At 28.3% G+C, this 20,724-nt stretch overlaps 2 protein-coding genes across 2 annotated transcripts in view; one reads left to right on the top strand and one right to left on the bottom strand.

Moving 5' to 3' along the window:
- Nucleotides 1-16,194, top strand: part of LOC145295971 (uncharacterized) — a 42,462-nt gene extending 26,268 nt beyond the window's left edge. Inside the window, exon 2 of the mRNA XM_080141903.1 lies at nt 15,095-16,194. Within this exon, the coding sequence (XP_079998029.1) occupies nt 15,095-15,961 (867 nt within the window). The 3' untranslated portion in view covers nt 15,962-16,194. The remainder of the gene's footprint in view (nt 1-15,094) is intronic.
- LOC145295968 (uncharacterized) overlaps nt 1-20,724 on the bottom strand; it is a 358,155-nt gene that overhangs the window by 12,166 nt on the left and 325,265 nt on the right. The window lies entirely within an intron of this gene.

The raw sequence follows: 20,724 nt of genomic DNA, 5'->3' as shown, positions 1-20,724 counted from the left end.
AACATGTAACCGATAAAAATACTCTACAGATTTTGATGGAAAACATGAAAAAAATGGACATCGAAGAACAGCAAACCAAAACGTCAAATACAATTTCTTTATTAAAATTAATCTTGTCATTTTTGTTATTAGTACAAGATGAGTCATTCAGATATGTCAATTCAATTAAATTCATTTATGAACAAATAAATATAATGACAATGAATAAGGTTAATTATTCAAGTGAAATGATGATATTCTCTTCTTTATTATATAACTGCTCCCCTAGAGGGTACAGACTGTTAAGAGACACTAAAAATGTGATTTTACCATGTTATTCAACTATCAGGAGATTAACCTTATCAATGTCTATGAATCCTGTAATTGAACAACATAACAATTTCCTCATGTATATTAAAAATAAATTCAAGTTACTAATGCCGAAAGACACCACAGTATCTTTACTTATTGATGAAATACATCTCAAACCTTATCTTGATTATAAAGGTGGTAATATTGTTGGTTTAGCTAACAACAGCAATGAACCTGCCACAAGTGCATTTGCTTTTATACTTAGCAGTGTATTCTCACAATATAAGGATGTTGTGCATGTTATGCCAACTAAATGTCTTCGAGCTGAGAACTTATTTGACATAATCAAACGTTTAATAATTGGCTTAGAGGAGATAGGCTTTAGAGTATTATGTGCTATAACAGATAATAATGCAATAAATAAAAAAGCCATGGCTTTCTTTTGTAGCCCAGCAAAGCTTTCAATTGTCTATCCACATCCATTTATAACGTCTAGACCTCTTTTTTTCTTATTCGACTCAGTACATATACTAAAATGCATTAGAAACAATTGGCTTGGCCAAAAAGATGAAAGTAAATGCATGATGTTCCCAAAGTTTTGTTATAATGGAAATCATGAATTGGATAACATCCAAAATGCTCCATTTTCTAGTTTGCATAAACTTTATGCGATAGAATCTCAATCGCTTTTAAAATATTGTTATAAGTTGACTGCAAAGGCCCTTTCTCCCACTACTTTTGAAAGGCAAAATGTTAATTTGGTTTTGCAAATTTTCAACGAATATACTATTCAAGGTTTGCTAACCTTAGGCAAACAGGAATGCTTGCCACATTATGCAGAAATCGCAGAATACATACAAATATTTTATATTTGGTGGACAATACTGAATGTGAAAACACCAAATAAAGGTTTTCAGCTTCGTAATAAATATGCAAATCCACTTACATTAAATGGTGATAATTACAGATTTCTCTCTATGTTCTGTGACTGGTTAGAAACTTGGAATAGCATACCTGGAAGAACTGGTAAGTTAACAAAGGAAACATATACTGCTTTGCACCATACAACTTACGCAATTTTAGAATTAACTAAATATTGCATTAGAGAACTGAACATGGTGTATATATTACCAGGAAAGTTTCAGACAGATAACCTTGAGGCAAGGTTTGGCCAGTATCGGCAACTTAGCGGGGATCAGTATAATATATCGATACGTCAAGTGTATGAATGTGAAAAAAAACTTAGAATGTTATCAGTTTTAAAATTGAGTTTACCACTTAATAACCAAACTATTGATTTGAAGAATTTACACGAAACTAACTGGGATGAAATGACAACAGAACAACAGTTAGATGTTTATAAATTTAACATAGATGTAACAGAAGATGATATTAATCGGTGCAAAGCAGTACTTCCTGTTATATTATACTTAGCAGGTTATTGCTGTCATACAGTTTTTAAAAAATTGAAATGCAATAGTTGCAAAAACTTAATATCTGGGAGAGATACTATTGAAGAAATAGCTGAAATAAACAGCTACTTTCAGGGTATTAACAAAGGTTCTCTGTTATACCCAAATGATACAACTAATAATTTTGTGTTATATAATTATATAGTCATAAATAAACTTACCAAATGCGATTCTTTCTTTCATTCTATTCATCAAAGAAAATTAGCCATGTATATAACCTTAAATATTTTGGCTGATCAACATCTTTTATTTATACAACAAATTGAAAAAATGCTCATATGGAGTTCTTCGAATTCCCTCATAAATAATTTTTGTCGCAAGGAGAATGACAACATTAATAAAAAAAAAAATTTCAGAAAAATTCAAACTTTTAATTAAATTCCACAATGGATTTTTATAATGTCTGATGTATTTAATATTTGAAATATTTCTGCATTAGTAACTTTGTTTATACTAACATTATTTGTTTGATTTTAATTTTAACTTATCGTTTGTTCTTCAGTTAAACTAATTTATTGTTCGTTTTTCAGTTAAACTAATTTATTGTTCGTTTTTCAGTTAAACTAATTCATCGTTCGTTTTTCAGTTAAACTAATTCATCGTTCGTTTTTCAGTTAAACTAATTCATCGTTCGTTTTTCAGTTTTGATTTAAAAAAATATTGTTCAAATGATTTAAAAAATATTCATTTCGATTTTAAAAAAAATTCATTTCGATTTTTAAAAATATTGTTTTTTTTGATTGTGGTTCATTTTGATTAAAAAAAAATTCATTTTGATTAAAAAAAAAATTCATTTTGATTAAAAAAAAAAATTCATTTTGATTAAAAAAAAAAATTCATTTTGATTAAAAAAATAGTTTAATTCTAATATTTGTTTATTGTCTTAACTCATATCAAATATTTTGCTTGTGTTCTGCTTCAAATATTCATAATCTTACATGCATAATTTTCATTTAATTATATCAAATAAACTTCAAGTTTACTACAAATCAAATCGTGTTCCTTCATTTTTTTAAAATGTAATTTATAAGTAGTTAAAGAACGCATTCTAATCTTTAAAATCTATAATACAACGAAATATTCAATTGCTTATAATACTTAAACAAACAACTTGTTTTTTTTATTATTTTTTTATTATTAATATTAGATGAGTTTCAGTATAACTCATCGTGTTCTTTCTTTATTTCAATCCAATTTTGAAGTTTTGTAACGCTGTCTGTAAAAATTACTGTTCATTATTGACAGTCAAGAGTTCCACATATCTTGCTTGTTGGGACCTCGGCGATGACGTCATTTTTTCAGCTGGCCGGCCATCTTTATAACGAAGGCCACGGTAGATCTCTCCTGGTAGAGAAACATTAGAACCCATTTTAGGATGTTTCTGTTATAGGAGACATAAGAATCAATGCCTAATTTCTTTATATACTAGTCTACAAACCACCCCCATATCGAATGACGTATGCTCATTTGCATATCACATTATATTAAATCTCTTTAACTAATTACCTCGACCTTATTACATATTGGAAATATTCTAATCATTTCAACTGTACTATTTACAAAATCTATTTAACATTTAATTATTTAATATATTTTCATTTAATTTTATATTCGATTTATTTCACTTTACGTATATTATCAAAACAATTCATTGGCGAGGAAAGCTTTATGTTTTGGGATTGTATTGAAAATGTAATGGAAATTTCAATTTCGTTCCGTTTTAATCTTTTATATTTTACTTGCCAATATAATTGAAAGAATACAATTCAACTATCGTAATTTTATATAAATAAACAAAAACAAATATTTTAAAATAAAACTTTATTAAAAAAGAAATAATTTCATTTTTAAATGAAAAAAATCAATTTAGTAAAATAATTGTATTAAACACCCCCAGCCTTGTCAGCAAACCTGTAAACCTATAAAAGTTAACATTTCGAATGTAAACAGTGATTTTTCGATTTTGTTAGCGCTTGCCGCAATTAAAGACAATTAAAACGGAACTAACTTTATTTCCATTCTATTTTTTAAACAACCCCCAAAACATAACGCTCTCTTCCAGTTATAGCCAATGTTTTTTTAATTAAATAAAACAGGTCAAAATAAACAGATAAGAGCATTTTCTTTTACATTTTTCTTACAACCATTGTCATTTAACCAACTGCAGGATATCGTTACTTTTGTGGGGTTGTTTTGAAAATGGCACGGAGATTATAATTTCGTTCCAATTTAATCTTTCTGGTCGAGCCTATTTCGAAAGCCTGTCTTATCATAGATTTGAACTACAAATAATTTATTACATTTTGATTATTACTATCTTAAGACTTAAAGCTTATATTTATTTCATTTTTCTATTTATATATTGAATTAGTTATTTCCAGTCTTATTTAAACTTAGCGCTTTCTTTAAACCGGATGAACCTTTTATAAAAATATGAGTTTAACGTAAAGAACACGAACAAGGTTTTATTCAACTGAATTTCTTCCAGTTTACTAACAAAATATATAAATTTAAAAGAGATATAATTAATAAAATAAAAAGGTTATGTAATTTAAAAGAAATACACGTACTCACAAAAGCAGAACTTTTTTTACACATTTTTTTCTTTAAAACCATAACAATGAGACTAACAATTACCTAGATCTTAGTAATTATTTGTTTTAATAGAACTGTTTTAATTGTACTGTTTACTTAGTTAACCTAAGTTGGTATTACATTTATTTTACATTTACTTTTTTTTTTTAATTATTACTTTTAGATTGTGACGTTTACACCCGGAAGTAATGAGTCACACGTAGGTCGCTTTTATTCATTCCTTTTGGTCAAGATCAAAGTGTAGTATCTGTTCTTCAGATGCTGCACTTCATTTTCTTGTTCTCTTTCGGTGGAGGAGAAATCCTTCACGACTGAGACAATTTTTATTTTTGTACCTTTTCTCCACGTTAAAAAACGACCCTGGTGTCTAACTCTGTCCCGTGGGGAGGCATAGTAAATAGGTACAATATAATTGTTTATAATTGTACTATTCAGAAATATTATTTATAGTTCGTCCATTTCAGTTAGTATACATTTCCTTTACGCTTAATTAATTTACAATCATTAATATCGTTAAACAATTCCGTTTAAAACCGAAATTATGCCACCCAAACGAAGTAGAAACGAAAGTGAGGAAGAAAGAATGGAAAGATTGGAAGCTAATAGACTAAGAGTTGCTGCAATTCGCTCCAATGAAAACAATTCAGATAGAGAAAGACGTCTAGAACTTAACAGGATACGTCAAAGAGAAAGGAGAGCAAGACTGTCAGATTTGGAAAGAGAAACCCAACGTGAAGCTGACAGAACTAGACATGCTGTAAGGCGGTTAAATTCATCACAAGATGAAATTCAAGAAAGGCAAAGATATGCACTGGAAAGAGAAGCAATATTACGATCGAATGAATTATATGAGGTAAGTAGACGTACACAAGGTCAGTTGAGAGTGGCTCAACGACATCAGAATGAATCGGAAACCAAACGAAGCTTTCGCCTATACCAAGGGCAACAACGAGAGGCTGCATGGAGAGAGAGTATGACTTTGCCCCAGCAATTGACAGAAAACGAGGCAGCTAGACAACGAATGACTGCTTTGAGACACCATGAAATAGAACACTGCAATAGAAAAGGATTGCTCTACAACAAAAATGACTCTCTCACTACAGCTGATATAGGAAAAATGGACAAAGTATGTCAACATTGCTCAGCTGTAAAATTTAAAGGAGAAACCCCTGGTTGTTGTTGTTCTTCTGGCAAAGTTGTGCTTGATAGCTTTCCACCACTGCCTCAGTTGCTTCAAGATTTGCTCTCCGGCAATGGTCCCATCTCTAAAGATTTTCTGCAAAATCTACGCTGTTATAACAATTGTTTTGCAATGACATCATTTGGTCACAAAATTGCGGCAGTACATGGGTGGAATCCTTCTTTTAGAATTCGAGGCCAGGTTTGCCACCAGATTGGGAGTCTTTTACCACCTGAAGATGAAACAGCAAAGTTTATTCAAGTCTACTTCTTGGATAGTCTGGAAGAGGAACTACATAATCGGGGACGTGACAGTAGACTCAATAGAGACATTCTCCAAAGTCTGACTGAATTTTTACATGAGAACAACAGCTTTATTTGTCAGCTGAAAACAACAAAGGAGAGGATTGAAGAAGAACACTTGGTAGAACATAAAGTTGTCATAAGGGAAGACCGAAGGCCGCAAGAAGAGCATCCACGGCGATTCAATGCTCCAACAACAACGTATGAGATTGGAATATTAATGGAGAATGAACCAACAGCTAACCGGGATATTGTCTTGCGTTTTAGAAATGATACATTAAAATGGATCTCCGAACTACATCCCCTCTACGATACTTTAATGTACCCGTTAATGTACCCCTATGGTTCTCCATCTTACAACATCTACATGAAGGCATCCAATGGGCGAAAAGTTACCCAACAGCAATTTTATTCGTACCATTTAATGACTCGGCCTGGAAACTATTTTCTCTGGTACCGAAGGCTATTTCAACAATGGCTGGTGGATGTGTACTGCAAGATTGAAACAGAACGTTTACAGTTCCTGAGGCGTGAGCAACAGACCCTGAGAGCTGACAATTATAGCAACTTGAGAGATTCAATTCTTAGGGAGGATGGGAATCCAGAACAGTTTGGTCAACGAGTTGTACTTCCGGCAACTTATACAGGAGGCCCTCGATACATGTTTGAGCGTCAAAGTGATGCCATGGCATATGTTCGGCGAATGGGCCGAGCCGACCTCTTCATCACGTTCACAACAAATCCAAAGTGGACAGAAATTACAGAAAATTGTCTTCAAGGGCAAGACCCTCAGGATCGTCCAGATATTGTTGCCAGGGTTTTCAGGCAGAAGCTAAAAAAGTTACTTGAATTTATTAAAAAGGGAGGATTTGGCAGGCTGAGGGCTTTCCTGTACAGTATTGAATATCAAAAAAGAGGACTGCCGCATGCACACATCCTCACCTGGCAGGCCCCAGAGGACAAACTTCTACCAGAAAAAATGGATCTATGCATATCTGCAGAGATCCCTGACAAAGAGGAAGATCCTGATCTTCATGCTAAAGTGATGGCACATATGGTGCATGGACCTTGTGGACCATTTAATCCAAATTGTCCATGTATGATTGACAACAAATGTTCCAAAAAATACCCAAAAGAATTTCTTCAGTGTACCGAGCAAGGCCAAGACTCTTACCCCAAGTACAGGCGAAGAAAACCAGAAGATGGAGGCCAGACTGGTACAATAAGGATGAAGAGAAATGGTCGGTATGTTAATCAAGAAATAACAAACCAGTGGATTGTTCCGTACAACAAGGTCCTCCTTCAGCAGTTCAACGCTCACATTAACGTAGAAATTTGCAGCTCGATCCAAAGCATCAAATATGTCCTCAAATACGTGAATAAAGGATGTGATCAAGCAGTGTTTGAACTACAAAGAACTGATGGAGCAGCTAACCAACAAGGCCAAGTACAAAGTCACATTGTGGATGAGATCCAGCAGTTCCAGAATGCAAGGTATGTCGGCAGTTCAGAGGCGGCCTGGAGGATATTGGAACATCCCATCTATGAACATTTCCCCCCAATTGTACAACTTTCTGTTCATCTTGAAAATGGGCAGCGTGTCATGTTCTCAGCTGATACTGCTCTGGAACGAGCCCAAGGTCCACCGCCTGCCACAACTTTGACAGCATTTTTTCAACTCTGCCATGAGGATGACTTTGCAAGGGGTCTCAAATACGCAGAAGTCCCTGAGTTTTACACTTGGAACAAATCGACAAAGAAATGGATGAGAAGAATGCGTGGGGTACAAGTTGAAGGTACTGAAAATGATGATGTATGGAAGGCACCATGCATTGGGAGAATCTACACGATTAGTCCAAAAGCAGGGGAGTGTTATTTCTTACGCCTGTTGCTCAATGAGGTTGCTGGTCCAACTTCATTTCAAAATTTGCGAGCATACAATGGTCAGGTGTTTGAAACATACAGAGCAGCGTGCCTTGCTCGAGGCCTTCTAGAAAATGACCATCACTTGCATCAAGCAGTAGGAGAGGCAAGTGCCACTCAATCACCTTCAAATTTGCGAAGCCTATTTGTGATAATTTTAACAGCCTGTGAGCCAAGAAATCCTCTTGAGATCTGGATGGCTTTTCGTGATGTAATATCTGAAGACATTCTTCACAGATACAGGCAAGAAGTTAACAATCCAGAAGCAGATTTTAATGAGGACATCTACAATAAAACTCTTTGTCTAATTGAAGAAAAAGTTTTCCTTATGTGCGGTCAACCATTGGCAAGCTATGGATTACCTGCACCAACGCAAGGGAGAGATGAAAGACTCGCGAGAGAGTATCAACGTGAAGTTACTTATAATCTTGAAGAACTTTCCCTACAAGCAGAAAATATGCAAGAAAAACTGACCGATTCTCAAAGAGAAGTTTACAATTCATTCATGGCAATGTTGGAAGCACAAGGTGAAATGAACAAAAACATGATGTTTCTTGATGCTCCAGGTGGTACGGGCAAGACTTTTGTAATCAATTTGATCCTTGCAAAGATTAGATCCATGAGAAAGATTGTGCTTGCAACAGCATTCAGTGGCATTGCTGCTACTCTACTACAAGGTGGCCGCACTCTTCACAGCACTTTTAAAGTACCCTTGGATACTCATCGAATGGATCAGCCAGTTTGCAAAATTACTGGTAACTCAGCCTTGGCAAATGTAATTAGAGACACCTCTGCAATCATTGTAGACGAAGCCCCAATGACGCACAAGAGTGCTTATGAAGCAATTGACCGAACACTGCAAGACATCACAGGAAACAAGAATCCCATGGGTGGCATTCCAACCTTATTTTGCGGTGATTTCCGTCAAATCCTCCCAGTGGTTAAAAATGGCACAAGGGCTAACATTGTCAATGCAAGTTTGAAACAATCTTATCTCTGGAGGCACGTTATAGTGAAGAGACTGACTACTAATATGAGAGCCTATATCTCTGATAACACAGCTGCAGCAGACTTCTCAAAATTGCTTCTCCAAATCGGTAATGGTCAGTTTCCTATCACTTCTTCACCTGACACAATTAAGATTCCAACTGCGCTTGGTAAATGTGTCGGTAATCAGAAGCAACTGAAAGACAAAGTGTACCCAGACCTGCAAAACAATGGAAAATCACCGGATTGGCTTGCTGAGAGGGCTATTATTTCGCTATTAAACAGCAATGTGAATCATTTGAACAATTCAATAATGGATGAATTTCCAGGAGACACAAAGCAATACAAGTCAGTTGATTCGGCTACTAATGAATATGAAGCTGTTCACTACCCTGTGGAGTTTTTAAACTCTTTGGAGATATCTGGAATGCCTCCACACATTTTAAATCTCAAAATTGGATCGCCAATCATGATTCTTCAATCCTTGGAACCGCCAAAAACAACAAACGGAACCAGATGTGTTATCACCAGATTGCACACCAATGTACTTGAGGCCACCATTTCCTGTGGTCCCTACAAAGGCAAAACCGTTCTACTGCCAAGGATCCCCTTAGTTCCATCGGACTCAGAACTTCCATTTAAATTCCGGAGACTCCAATTTCCTGTGAAGGTGTGTTTTGCAATGAGCATAAACAAAAGTCAAGGTCAGACATTTAACACCATTGGCGTAGACTTGACATCAGACTGCTTCAGTCACGGTATGTTCTACGTCTCCATCAGCCGGACAGGAAGTTCAGAAAAACTCTACATTCTGGCTCCAAATCAAAGCAGCAGAAATGTAGTTTACCCTGAGGCTCTTCAGTGAAAAGTTCGAGAAATGGATATGAGGAAAAACTGACATGATCTGATTGTGGTAAGTTTTTAGTATTGAATGTGCAAGATAAAATTTAAGCAAGAGTTGAAAATTACTTCAATGAAAAATTTACTATGTAACATCAAGTAACCTTCCTTTTTGATGAAAATGTTTTGTGAAGTTCCTGATTGAATTTCAGTCACTACAAGAGGTAGTTAAAATGTTAATCACCTTATGCAATCGTTGCTCTTACAACATCAACTTACTGGAAAGGTGCCCACAGATTTTGGTACCCGAGTGCGCAACAAAGTTCCGTGCGAAGCACGGGTATCTTTGCTAGTATTAAATATATATTAAATATATATATTATATATATATTATATACATATATTATATATATATTTTATGCATATATTATATATATACATATTATATATATATATATCATATATATATCATATATTTATAATATGTATATCATATATATATTATATATATTTATAATATATATATCATATATATTATATATATTTATAATATATATATCATATATATTATATATATATATATTATATATATTATATTATATATATAAAATATTTTAAGTATATATATATTATATATATTATATATTGTATTATATGTATATTATATTATATATATATATTATAAATATATATATTATATTATAAATATATATTATATATATATTTTATATATATTATATCATAAATATATACATATTATATATATATTATATGATTTTTGAGCTGGATTAAATCCGACGATATGAAATAAAATGGAGGTGGAAGGACCTGGATACTCAACGTTTCACCCGATTTATGCGGGCTTCTTCAAGAGGGATGGTCATTGACGAGAGAGTCGGAGGATTGGGGCTATATATAATGATGGGCAGCGTGGAAAAATTTGAGTATATCGAACGTACATTCATGAACTTACAATACCCTCAACATTTTTTGGCAAATGCAAAAAGAAAAGCACTAAAAATTTACCATAACCGAAACCGAGACCTAAATTCCCTAAATAGCCAGACACACAACAGACAATTAACATTACAAACTAATAAAAAGAACGACACAATCTATAAGAACCTAAATAAGACAGGCATTCAAATAACAAAACTAAACTCTTTAACAATTAGGGATCTAACACGTAAAATTATAACTAATACCAACAATAACACCAAAGCCGGAATATATACCATATCCTGCCTTGATTGTGGAAAAATATACGTCGGAGAAACTCAACGTAATTTAAATAAAAGAATATATGAACACGAAAGAGATGTAAAAAACAACAATACACTCAACGCCATATTTTGTCACATCATGGAGAACGACCACCATTTTGATTTTAACAAAGCAACTTTCCTTAAACACATACATAACAGATCCACACGACGTTTAATTGAGTCAGCTATAATCACCCATTCCAGCAATATAATACAGCAAAGAAAAGGTTTTTTCCACGTTGCTCCCTTTCTGTCGTAAATAATTATTAAAGAGAACAACTTAGACACCGGTTAAACGCGATATAAAAAAAAAAAAAAATTCGTAATTTCTATTAATTTTATTATTTTTATTTTACTTATTTACTGTATTTTATCATTATCTATTTTTAGACTCCATTTTATCACCTCCTATTCTTATTTTTAGACACCATCTTTTTAGTTACTACGCTATTTTATCCCAATTCAATTATTTCTAATTTAAAAAAAAAAAAATTCTTTCGTAATCTCGTGTCATTTTATTTACTTAATCTATCACCACTATATTTCCAAACACAATTTTTTTTCTTTTAAATCTCTACGATATTTTAACTTTTAGACGTAATCCACTACACTAGTTAACTCTAATTTATTTTTTCTCTCATAAAATGTATATACATGTATATATGACATCTAATTTACATAAGGAAAACACGCTACTCTCTCCCATCATTATATATAGTCCCAATCGTCCGACTCTCTCGTCAATGACCATCCCTCTTGAAGAAGCCCGCATAAATCGGGCGAAACGTTGAGTATCCAGGTCCTTCCACCTCCATTTTATTTCATATATTATATATATATATTATATTATATATCTATTATCTATATATATTATATTATATATATTATATTATATTATATATATATTATCTATATATATTATATTATATATATTATATTATATATATTATATTATATATATATTATCTATATATATTATATTATATATATTATATATATAATATATTATATATATTATATTATATATATAATATATATATTATATATTATATATATACTTCATATATAATATATATATTATATAATATGTATACATATATATATAATACATATATTATATATATTACAAAATATATATATATTATATATAATATTTAATATATATAATATATATATAATATTATATAATATATATATAATATAGATACAATATATACATTATATATAGATATTATATATTATTATGTATTATATATATTATATATTATATATAGATATTATATATTATTATATATTATATATGTATTATATATATATTATATATTATATATGTATTATATATATATATTATATATAATATTATATATATTATATACATTATATATATTATATATATTATATATATGTATATTATATATATATTATATATATTATATATATTATACATATATTATATATATATTGGTTATTATATACATATATTATATATATATTATACACATATTATATATATATTGTATATTATACATATATTATATATATATATTATATTATATATATTATATATACCCCCGGGTGAAACGTTGAGTATCCAGGTCCTTCCACCTCCATTTTATTTCATATCGTCGGATTTAATCCAGCTCAAAAATCATATAATATATATATAATATGTATAATATATATAATATATAATATAATATATATATAATATATATATAATATATATATTATAATATATATATAATATTAATTGTCTGTATTTTTTAGATGAGTTGTTTTCATTGATTGAGATTGTCGGACTGACTTCCTCATCTTGGTTGTTATTGTCACAACGTTTCGGCCGTTTTGCCCTCCGGCCTTCGTCAGGTGAACGGTTTGTTAGGAGTCTCGAACCCAACCCTTTATTATTATTACGGGGGTATGTGTTAATGTCTTAATCAAATTATATTTTTGGTTTATAGGGCAAAAAGAGTCACAACGAGTATAGAGACCGTAAAGGTTGGTTTACGATAAACCGAAGTAAGAAAACACGAAGATGTCTTAGACACAAGTACATCTAAGAACGGAAGAGTAGAATTCGTTTCATTATCTACATCAAGATCAAAGTGTAGTATCTGTTCTTCAGATGCTGCATTGCTGCACTTCCATTTCTTGTTCCCTTTCGGTGAAGGAGAAATCCTTCACGACTGAGACAATTTTTATTTTTGTACCTTTTCTCCACGTTAGAAAAACGACCCTGGTGTCTAACTCTGTCCCGTGGGGAGGCATAGTAAATAGGTACATATATTATATTATGTATATATATAATATATATATATATATATATATATTATATTATATACATATATTATATACGTTATATATATATTATATATATATTATAATATATATATATTTATATATTATAATATATTATTTATATTATATATATATTATATATACATATCAAATATATATATTATATATATATTATATGTATATTATATATGTATATATTATATATTGTATATATTATATGTATATTATATATTATATATATATATTATATTGTATATATTATATATTGTATATATTATATATATATTGTATATATTATATATTGTATATATTATATATATATATTATATATATTATATATTGTATATTGTATATATTATATATATATTATATTGTATATATTGTATATATTATATATATATTATATATATAATATATATATATTATATATATATCATATATAATATATATAAATATATCATATATATTATATATGTATATAAAATATATAATATGTATATATAATATATATATATATACATATAAAATATATATATATATAATATGTATATATAATATATCATATATGTATAATATATATAAAATATATATTTATATAATATGTATATATAATATATAATATATGTATATAATATATAAGATATAATTAATATATAATATATAAGTTATATATTATATATAATATATATGATATATAATATATAGATAATATATTATATATAATATATGTGTAATATATAATATATATAATAATATATATAATAGATATATATATAAAATATATATGTATAATATATATAATATATATATATATACAATATATATATAATATATATATGTATGTATATAATATATATAATATATATATTATATACATATATATGTATATAATATATATAATATATATATATATAATATATATATGTATATAATATATAATATATATATTATATATATAATATATATACATAATATAATATATATATAATATATATATTATATATATAATATATATACATAATATAATATATATATAATATATATATATTATATATATAATATATATACATAATATAATATATATATAATATATATATATTATATATATAATATATATACATAATATAATATATATATAATATATATATATATTATATATATAATATATATACATAATATAATATATATATAATATATATATATTATATATATAATATATATACATAATATATATATAATATATATACATAATATATATATGTATATAATATATGTATATAATATATATATAGTATATGTATATAATATTTATATATAACATATATATAATATATATATATATAATATTTATAATATATTTATATAAAATATATATAATATATTTATAAAATATATATAATATATATAATATATATATAAAATATATATATAAAATATATATATATATATAATATATACAATATATATATAATATATATATAATATATATATATATAATATATACAATATATATATAATATATATAATATATATAATATATATATAAAATATATATATATAATATATTATATATACATATAATATGTATAATATATACATATGACATATATAATAAATATATATAATATATATATATGTATTATATATGACATATATATATTATATATTATATATATTATGTAATATATATATATCATATATATATAACAAATATATATAACATATATATAGTATATATATATAATATATATAAATTTATATAATATATATATATATAATACATATACATTTATATAATATATATATAACATATGTATATATATAATATACATGGTGTCCCAGAAGTAACGCACCATATATTTATATTTTTTTTGTTTCAGATTTTATTCGGCCCAGAAGTCGCACACCATATATTTATATTTGTATTTTTTTTTGTTTCAGATTGTATTCGATATGGGCGAGAAATTTACAATGCAAGAAAGAGTTAAATTGATTTTTATGTTTGGAAGAGATTGGGCTACATACCGCTCGGTAGCTAAAGAATTCAACCGCACTCATCCCGAGCGAGAAAAACCATTGAGCCATACCACTGTCTGCCGTTTGATCAAACGTTTCCAAGAAACAGGTTCAGTTCCTGACCGCGAGAGATGTGGTCGACGAAAGAGTGTAACTGATGAGGAAACATCAACTATGGTTTTGGCGAATGTTGCTAGAAGCCCCGTGAAACCAGTAAGGAGAATAAGCCAGGAGCTTACGATTAGCAAATCATCAGTACATCGTATTCTTAAAACACAGAAATTTCACCCGTACAAAGTGCATCTTGTACAAGCTCTACATGGCGATGACACAGATGGGCGATTAGAGTTTTGTGAATGGGTGTGTAATCACCTGGATTCTTCGATATTATTTAGTGATGAAGCAATCTTTCATTTAAATGGGCGAGTAAGCCGTCACAATATGCGCTATTGGTCAGAAGTAAATCCTAACTGGCATGAGGAGGGTCATCATCAGACCAACCCTAAAATAATGGTCTGGGCTGGAATATGGGAGGAGGAAATCGTTGGTCCTTATTTTTTCAATACTAACAATGTCACCGGTGAAAATTATTTAGAGCTTTTACAGACCTTCCTGTTTGAATACCTAGAAAATGTTCCTGTAATTAGACGACAAAACCTCTTATTTCAGCAAGATGAAGCTCCACCACACTTTGCTATTTGTGTGCGTGACTACCTGAATCAAAATTTTCCAGAAAGATGGATTGGGCAGAGAGGTCCCGTGGAGTGGCCACCTCGATCACCAGATCTATAACCTCTTGACTATTTCCTTTGCGGACATCTTAAATCTGTAGTTTACCAGAATCGTCCACACACTCTTGATGATTTGAAAGATGCGATAATAATTGAATGTCAAAAAATTACTACTGAAACCCTCATTAGAGTAAAAGATAGTTTTATAAAGAGAATCGATGCATGTATTCAGGCTGAAGGTGAACAATTTGAGCATCTACTGTGATTTTGATTAATAAAATTGATATTCATTGATATTCATATTTGTTTTTATATAAATCTACATGGTCGCGACTTCTGGGACACCCTGTATATATGTAATATATATATATATATATATATATATATATATATATATATATATATATATATATATATATATATGTGAAATAAAATGGAGGTGGAAGGACCTGGATACTCAACGTTTCGCCCGATTTATGTGGGCTTCTTCAAGAGGGATGGTCATTGATATATATCATTGATATATATATATATATATATATATATATATATATATATATATATATATATAATAGATATTTATATAAAATATATATATAATATATATATAACATATATATATATAATTTATATTTATATAATATATATATAACATATATATATATAATATATATTACATATATATATATATATATATATAATATATATAACATATATATATATAATTTATATTTATATAATATATATATAACATATATATATATAATATATATAACATATATATATATATATATATATAATATATATAACATATATATATATAATATATATAACATATATATATATAATATATATAACATATATATATATATATATATATATAATATACTAGCTATACCCGGCCACGTGTTGCTGTGGCTCAGTTTGTTAAAATGGAACACATTCCTCAAGAAAAATTGCATTTTGTGCGTTTATTTACTTTTATTATTTTTTGCAATTGTTTTAATCAATAAAAGTTTGTTTTTTTTTCCCCAAGAAAGATTAATTTTTTACCATAAATGGTTAGGTGAAAGTTTTTTTTTCAGGAAAACTTTCACTTTTTTTTTAAAAAAGAAATTTGGCAGTAAACGTTTCTCTTTTAAAACGGAATTTTTATTATAAAATGAACAGATGAATGCTTTACATGAACACTTTAAATAGTTATGTGAATATAGAGAAAAGTTTGATTCTTTCTTTTCATGAGAATGTATAAATTATTTTTTTTTAACAGATGTTCAGAAAATAAACAGAAAAATACTTCCATCATTAATTATGCAGAAAAATAAATAAAATGTTGATTTAGTGTTTCAATATTATGCTTATAAATTATGATAAAACTTGCTGAGTATGTGCTGTTTTACGGTTGTTGTAAAAATAGAATGGAAACTTAAATTTCACTCCGTTTTAATCTTTCTTAATTTTTTAATTGTGCCCCCCCAAACGAATATAATCAAAACAGTAACATTCAACAATTGTACTTTATGTATATAAAACACAAAATATTTAAAAAAAAAAAAAAAAAAAAAAAAAAAAGTTAATAACGAAAGGGAAATAATTCCATTTTTAAACGAAAAAGTCAGTTTGGTATATCTTTTTGTTATTTTTTACATAAGTCCAGCTTACCATTCACATTGGAAATGTCAACATTTATAGGTTGTCGGGTACGTTTACAACGAATAAACGCTCCAATCTAGTAGATGTATCAGAATTTTTGTAGGAATTTTTGACACCCCTATCACGAAACTGCGAATAAAATATAAAAACTCGTAATTTCTCTTTTAAAAGTGTGTCGTTTATTTTCTTTATGGATTATACTTCCAAAATAAACTACTAAAGTTGTTTTAAAAATAATAGAAATATTTATATTTTATATTTATATATTGAGTTCGTAAAATTCATTACTGTTTTTTAACAGTAATGAATTTTACGAACTCAATATTTTTCAATTTTTAAACTTTATAAATCTATCAAAATTTTTCTATTGATTTTATTTTTACGATATTTTCTGGATCAATGTGAAATTTTATGCTCTTTCCAATAAACCGAATATAATATTTTAGACAAAGTTTTTTTTTACATTCACGCCCCCCCCCCATTTTCAAGTGTCTATTAAAAAGTAAATGATTAATTTACACACCAAAGTTTTATATATCACAAATTGAAGAGAAAAGGTCAATAAATAATATATTCAAATTTAAAACAATAAAAGTAGTGTTTTTTTAGAAATTTTCCCTGTAAAGTTCGAAGTTTTTTTTTTTAAAACCACGTTGTTTTTTCTTTTGTTTTTTTTTAATGAAACGTTGGTCCTTGCTCCTTTAATTGAAAAAAAAAATTAGGGCTTGAATTACATTTTTCGACTAGTTATAAGCTCGGAAAGACAGAGGGTCGAATAATTTACGCCTCCCATTTTGAAATGTCTATTAAAAAGTAAATAATTAATTTACTCACCAAAGTGTTATATATCACAAATTGAAGAGAAAAGGTCAATAAATAATATATTCAAATTAAAAACAAAAAAGTAGTGTTTTTAGAAATTTACCTGTAAAGTCCGAAGTTTAAAACCTTTTTTTAAAAAAAAAAAACACGTTTGTTTTTTGTTTTTTTTTGTTTTTTTTAATGAAACCTTGGTCCTTGCTCCTTTAATTGAAAAAAAAATTAGAGCTTAAGTTACATTTTTCGAGGAGTTATAAGCTCGGAAAGACGGGGTGGAATTATTCACTATTTTTCATGAAATGTCTGATACACCTACCAATCTACCGATGTATGAACGGCTTTCGGAATAGACACCCCTAACCTTGCCAGCATACCCGAAAAGCTATAAAAGTTGACGTGTCGAATGTGAACGAGGGATTGGACGTAATGTAAAAATGTACCGAATTAAAAAGGGAACGAAATTCAAATTTCCGTTCCATTTTTACAACAACCGTAAAGCAGAGCATTCTATGCAAATTTTACATAACTTACTGTATTAATGCTATTTTTTTTAAGCAAAAAAAAAAATATTTATGTTTGGCTATAAATTCCTAAACTCATTTCACCCTAAATAATTTAGGTGACTGAAATAGGAATCTAATTGAATCTTTTATTTCCTGATAGTATGTGAGAAATTTATTTTCCTTTGAATTCATTAATACAGACTTTAGGGGCTTTTTTGGGAATGTTCCTGTAAAAATTATTTTTTATTGTTACAAATTACGATGCTTTATTTATATAAAAAAAGCAAAAATAAATTCTTGCATTTTTTATTTACTACTGAAAACCATAACTTTAGTAAAGGTTTTTTTTGTTTAATCAAAATCAAACATTTTCACTAAGAGTTAAGTAAATATAATTAGTTCATTATATTCTGCGATCATTATTTGATAAATACTGCAATTTTCATTAAAATTGGTTAATTTCCTGATTTTTGGTGAATTTTTAAGTAAAGGGAAGGGTCAAAATGTTTATACATTTTGAGCGTCGGCATTCATTGTCTGTCCCTACCCTTTTTCGATGAATATTTGATAGCAAAGCAACAATGTGCGGTTAATTTAAATCAAATTTCAATCACATGGTTACATTATCAATAATCATGTGATTAAACCCATTGAAAATTTACCGATATTGCAAACACATTATGTTTACATTAAGCCTGTGAGACCAAAATATCCTTTTCTGACATTTAAAAAAACCCGCGAGGTCAGGAGAAAGAAATGTCCAGAAAATCGCTAGATTTTTATCTTTTATCATCTGAAATTTTCAAAAATCGCTAATTTACCCCCCCCCCCAAAAACATATTTTAACTTCCTACACTAAAAAAATTATAAATATAGTATATTCAATATATAAAATGTTCCGTGTTTTCTTACTATATGTTTCTGGAATTATATTGAAGCGGTTAGCTCCCCATATATTTATCAGCTAGTTTTTGCTGTTTTTTTCAGAAAGGGTATTTTTTTTTTTTTGCAAGAAACAAATCATAAACTCAAACTTTTTATAATAAAAGTTAAATTGAAATATTCTGCAAATTAAACATCACAATAATGGTGCAACATATTTTGAAATTAGAAAAATAAAACAACAAAAAACTTTGTTTTAGCATGTTAAAAGTATTTAGGTTGGTAGATAATTAAATTCTACTGTATTGGTATAAGTTTTTTTTTTTTTTTTTTTTGCTGTTGTTTCTTTCTTTTTACAATTTTCGACTAAATACGAGGTTGCTTAGATCGTTTCATTAAAAAAAACAAAAAAACAAATAACGTAGTTTTTTTTAAAAAAAAGGTTTTAAACTTCGGACTTCACAGGTAAATTTCTAAAAAACACTATTTCGGAGGTTGGAATGCCCCCCCCCCCACCTAAAATGTACTTGGAAAAATCGATTTTATAGCGAGATTTAAGAATGGTTAACCGAAAAATAGGTGAAAAACAAAACAAATAATCAATAAATAATTGTTACCAAAGCCAATAAATGCTACTTTTTTTTACTTACATGAATGAGTTTATTTTATGTTTTAAAGTATTTTCAAGCGCTTTTCTTTATTTTTTAATCTAAAATTGCGGGTGCCAAATATCTCCAGATTTTCTAGAATTCCCCGCTAGATTGCAAATGAAATCTCCAGATCTAGCAGGAAAACCGCTAAATTGGAAACGCTGGTCACGTGACAGGAAGCGGTAATAAATAATTGGCCCTAAATAAAAAAAATGGCCTATTCGTACAACGAAAACCACCTATTTATCATAGAAAAATTAAGTATAATGTTATAATTAAAAAGAAATATATAAAAACGCACATGGATATAGTAAACA

This window comes from Euprymna scolopes, chromosome 2 (assembly GCF_053919585.1).
Source record: "Euprymna scolopes isolate OS-2025 chromosome 2, ASM5391958v1, whole genome shotgun sequence".
Lineage (NCBI taxonomy): Eukaryota > Metazoa > Mollusca > Cephalopoda > Sepiida > Sepiolidae > Euprymna > Euprymna scolopes.
This window is presented reverse-complemented; position numbering and strand designations above follow the sequence as displayed.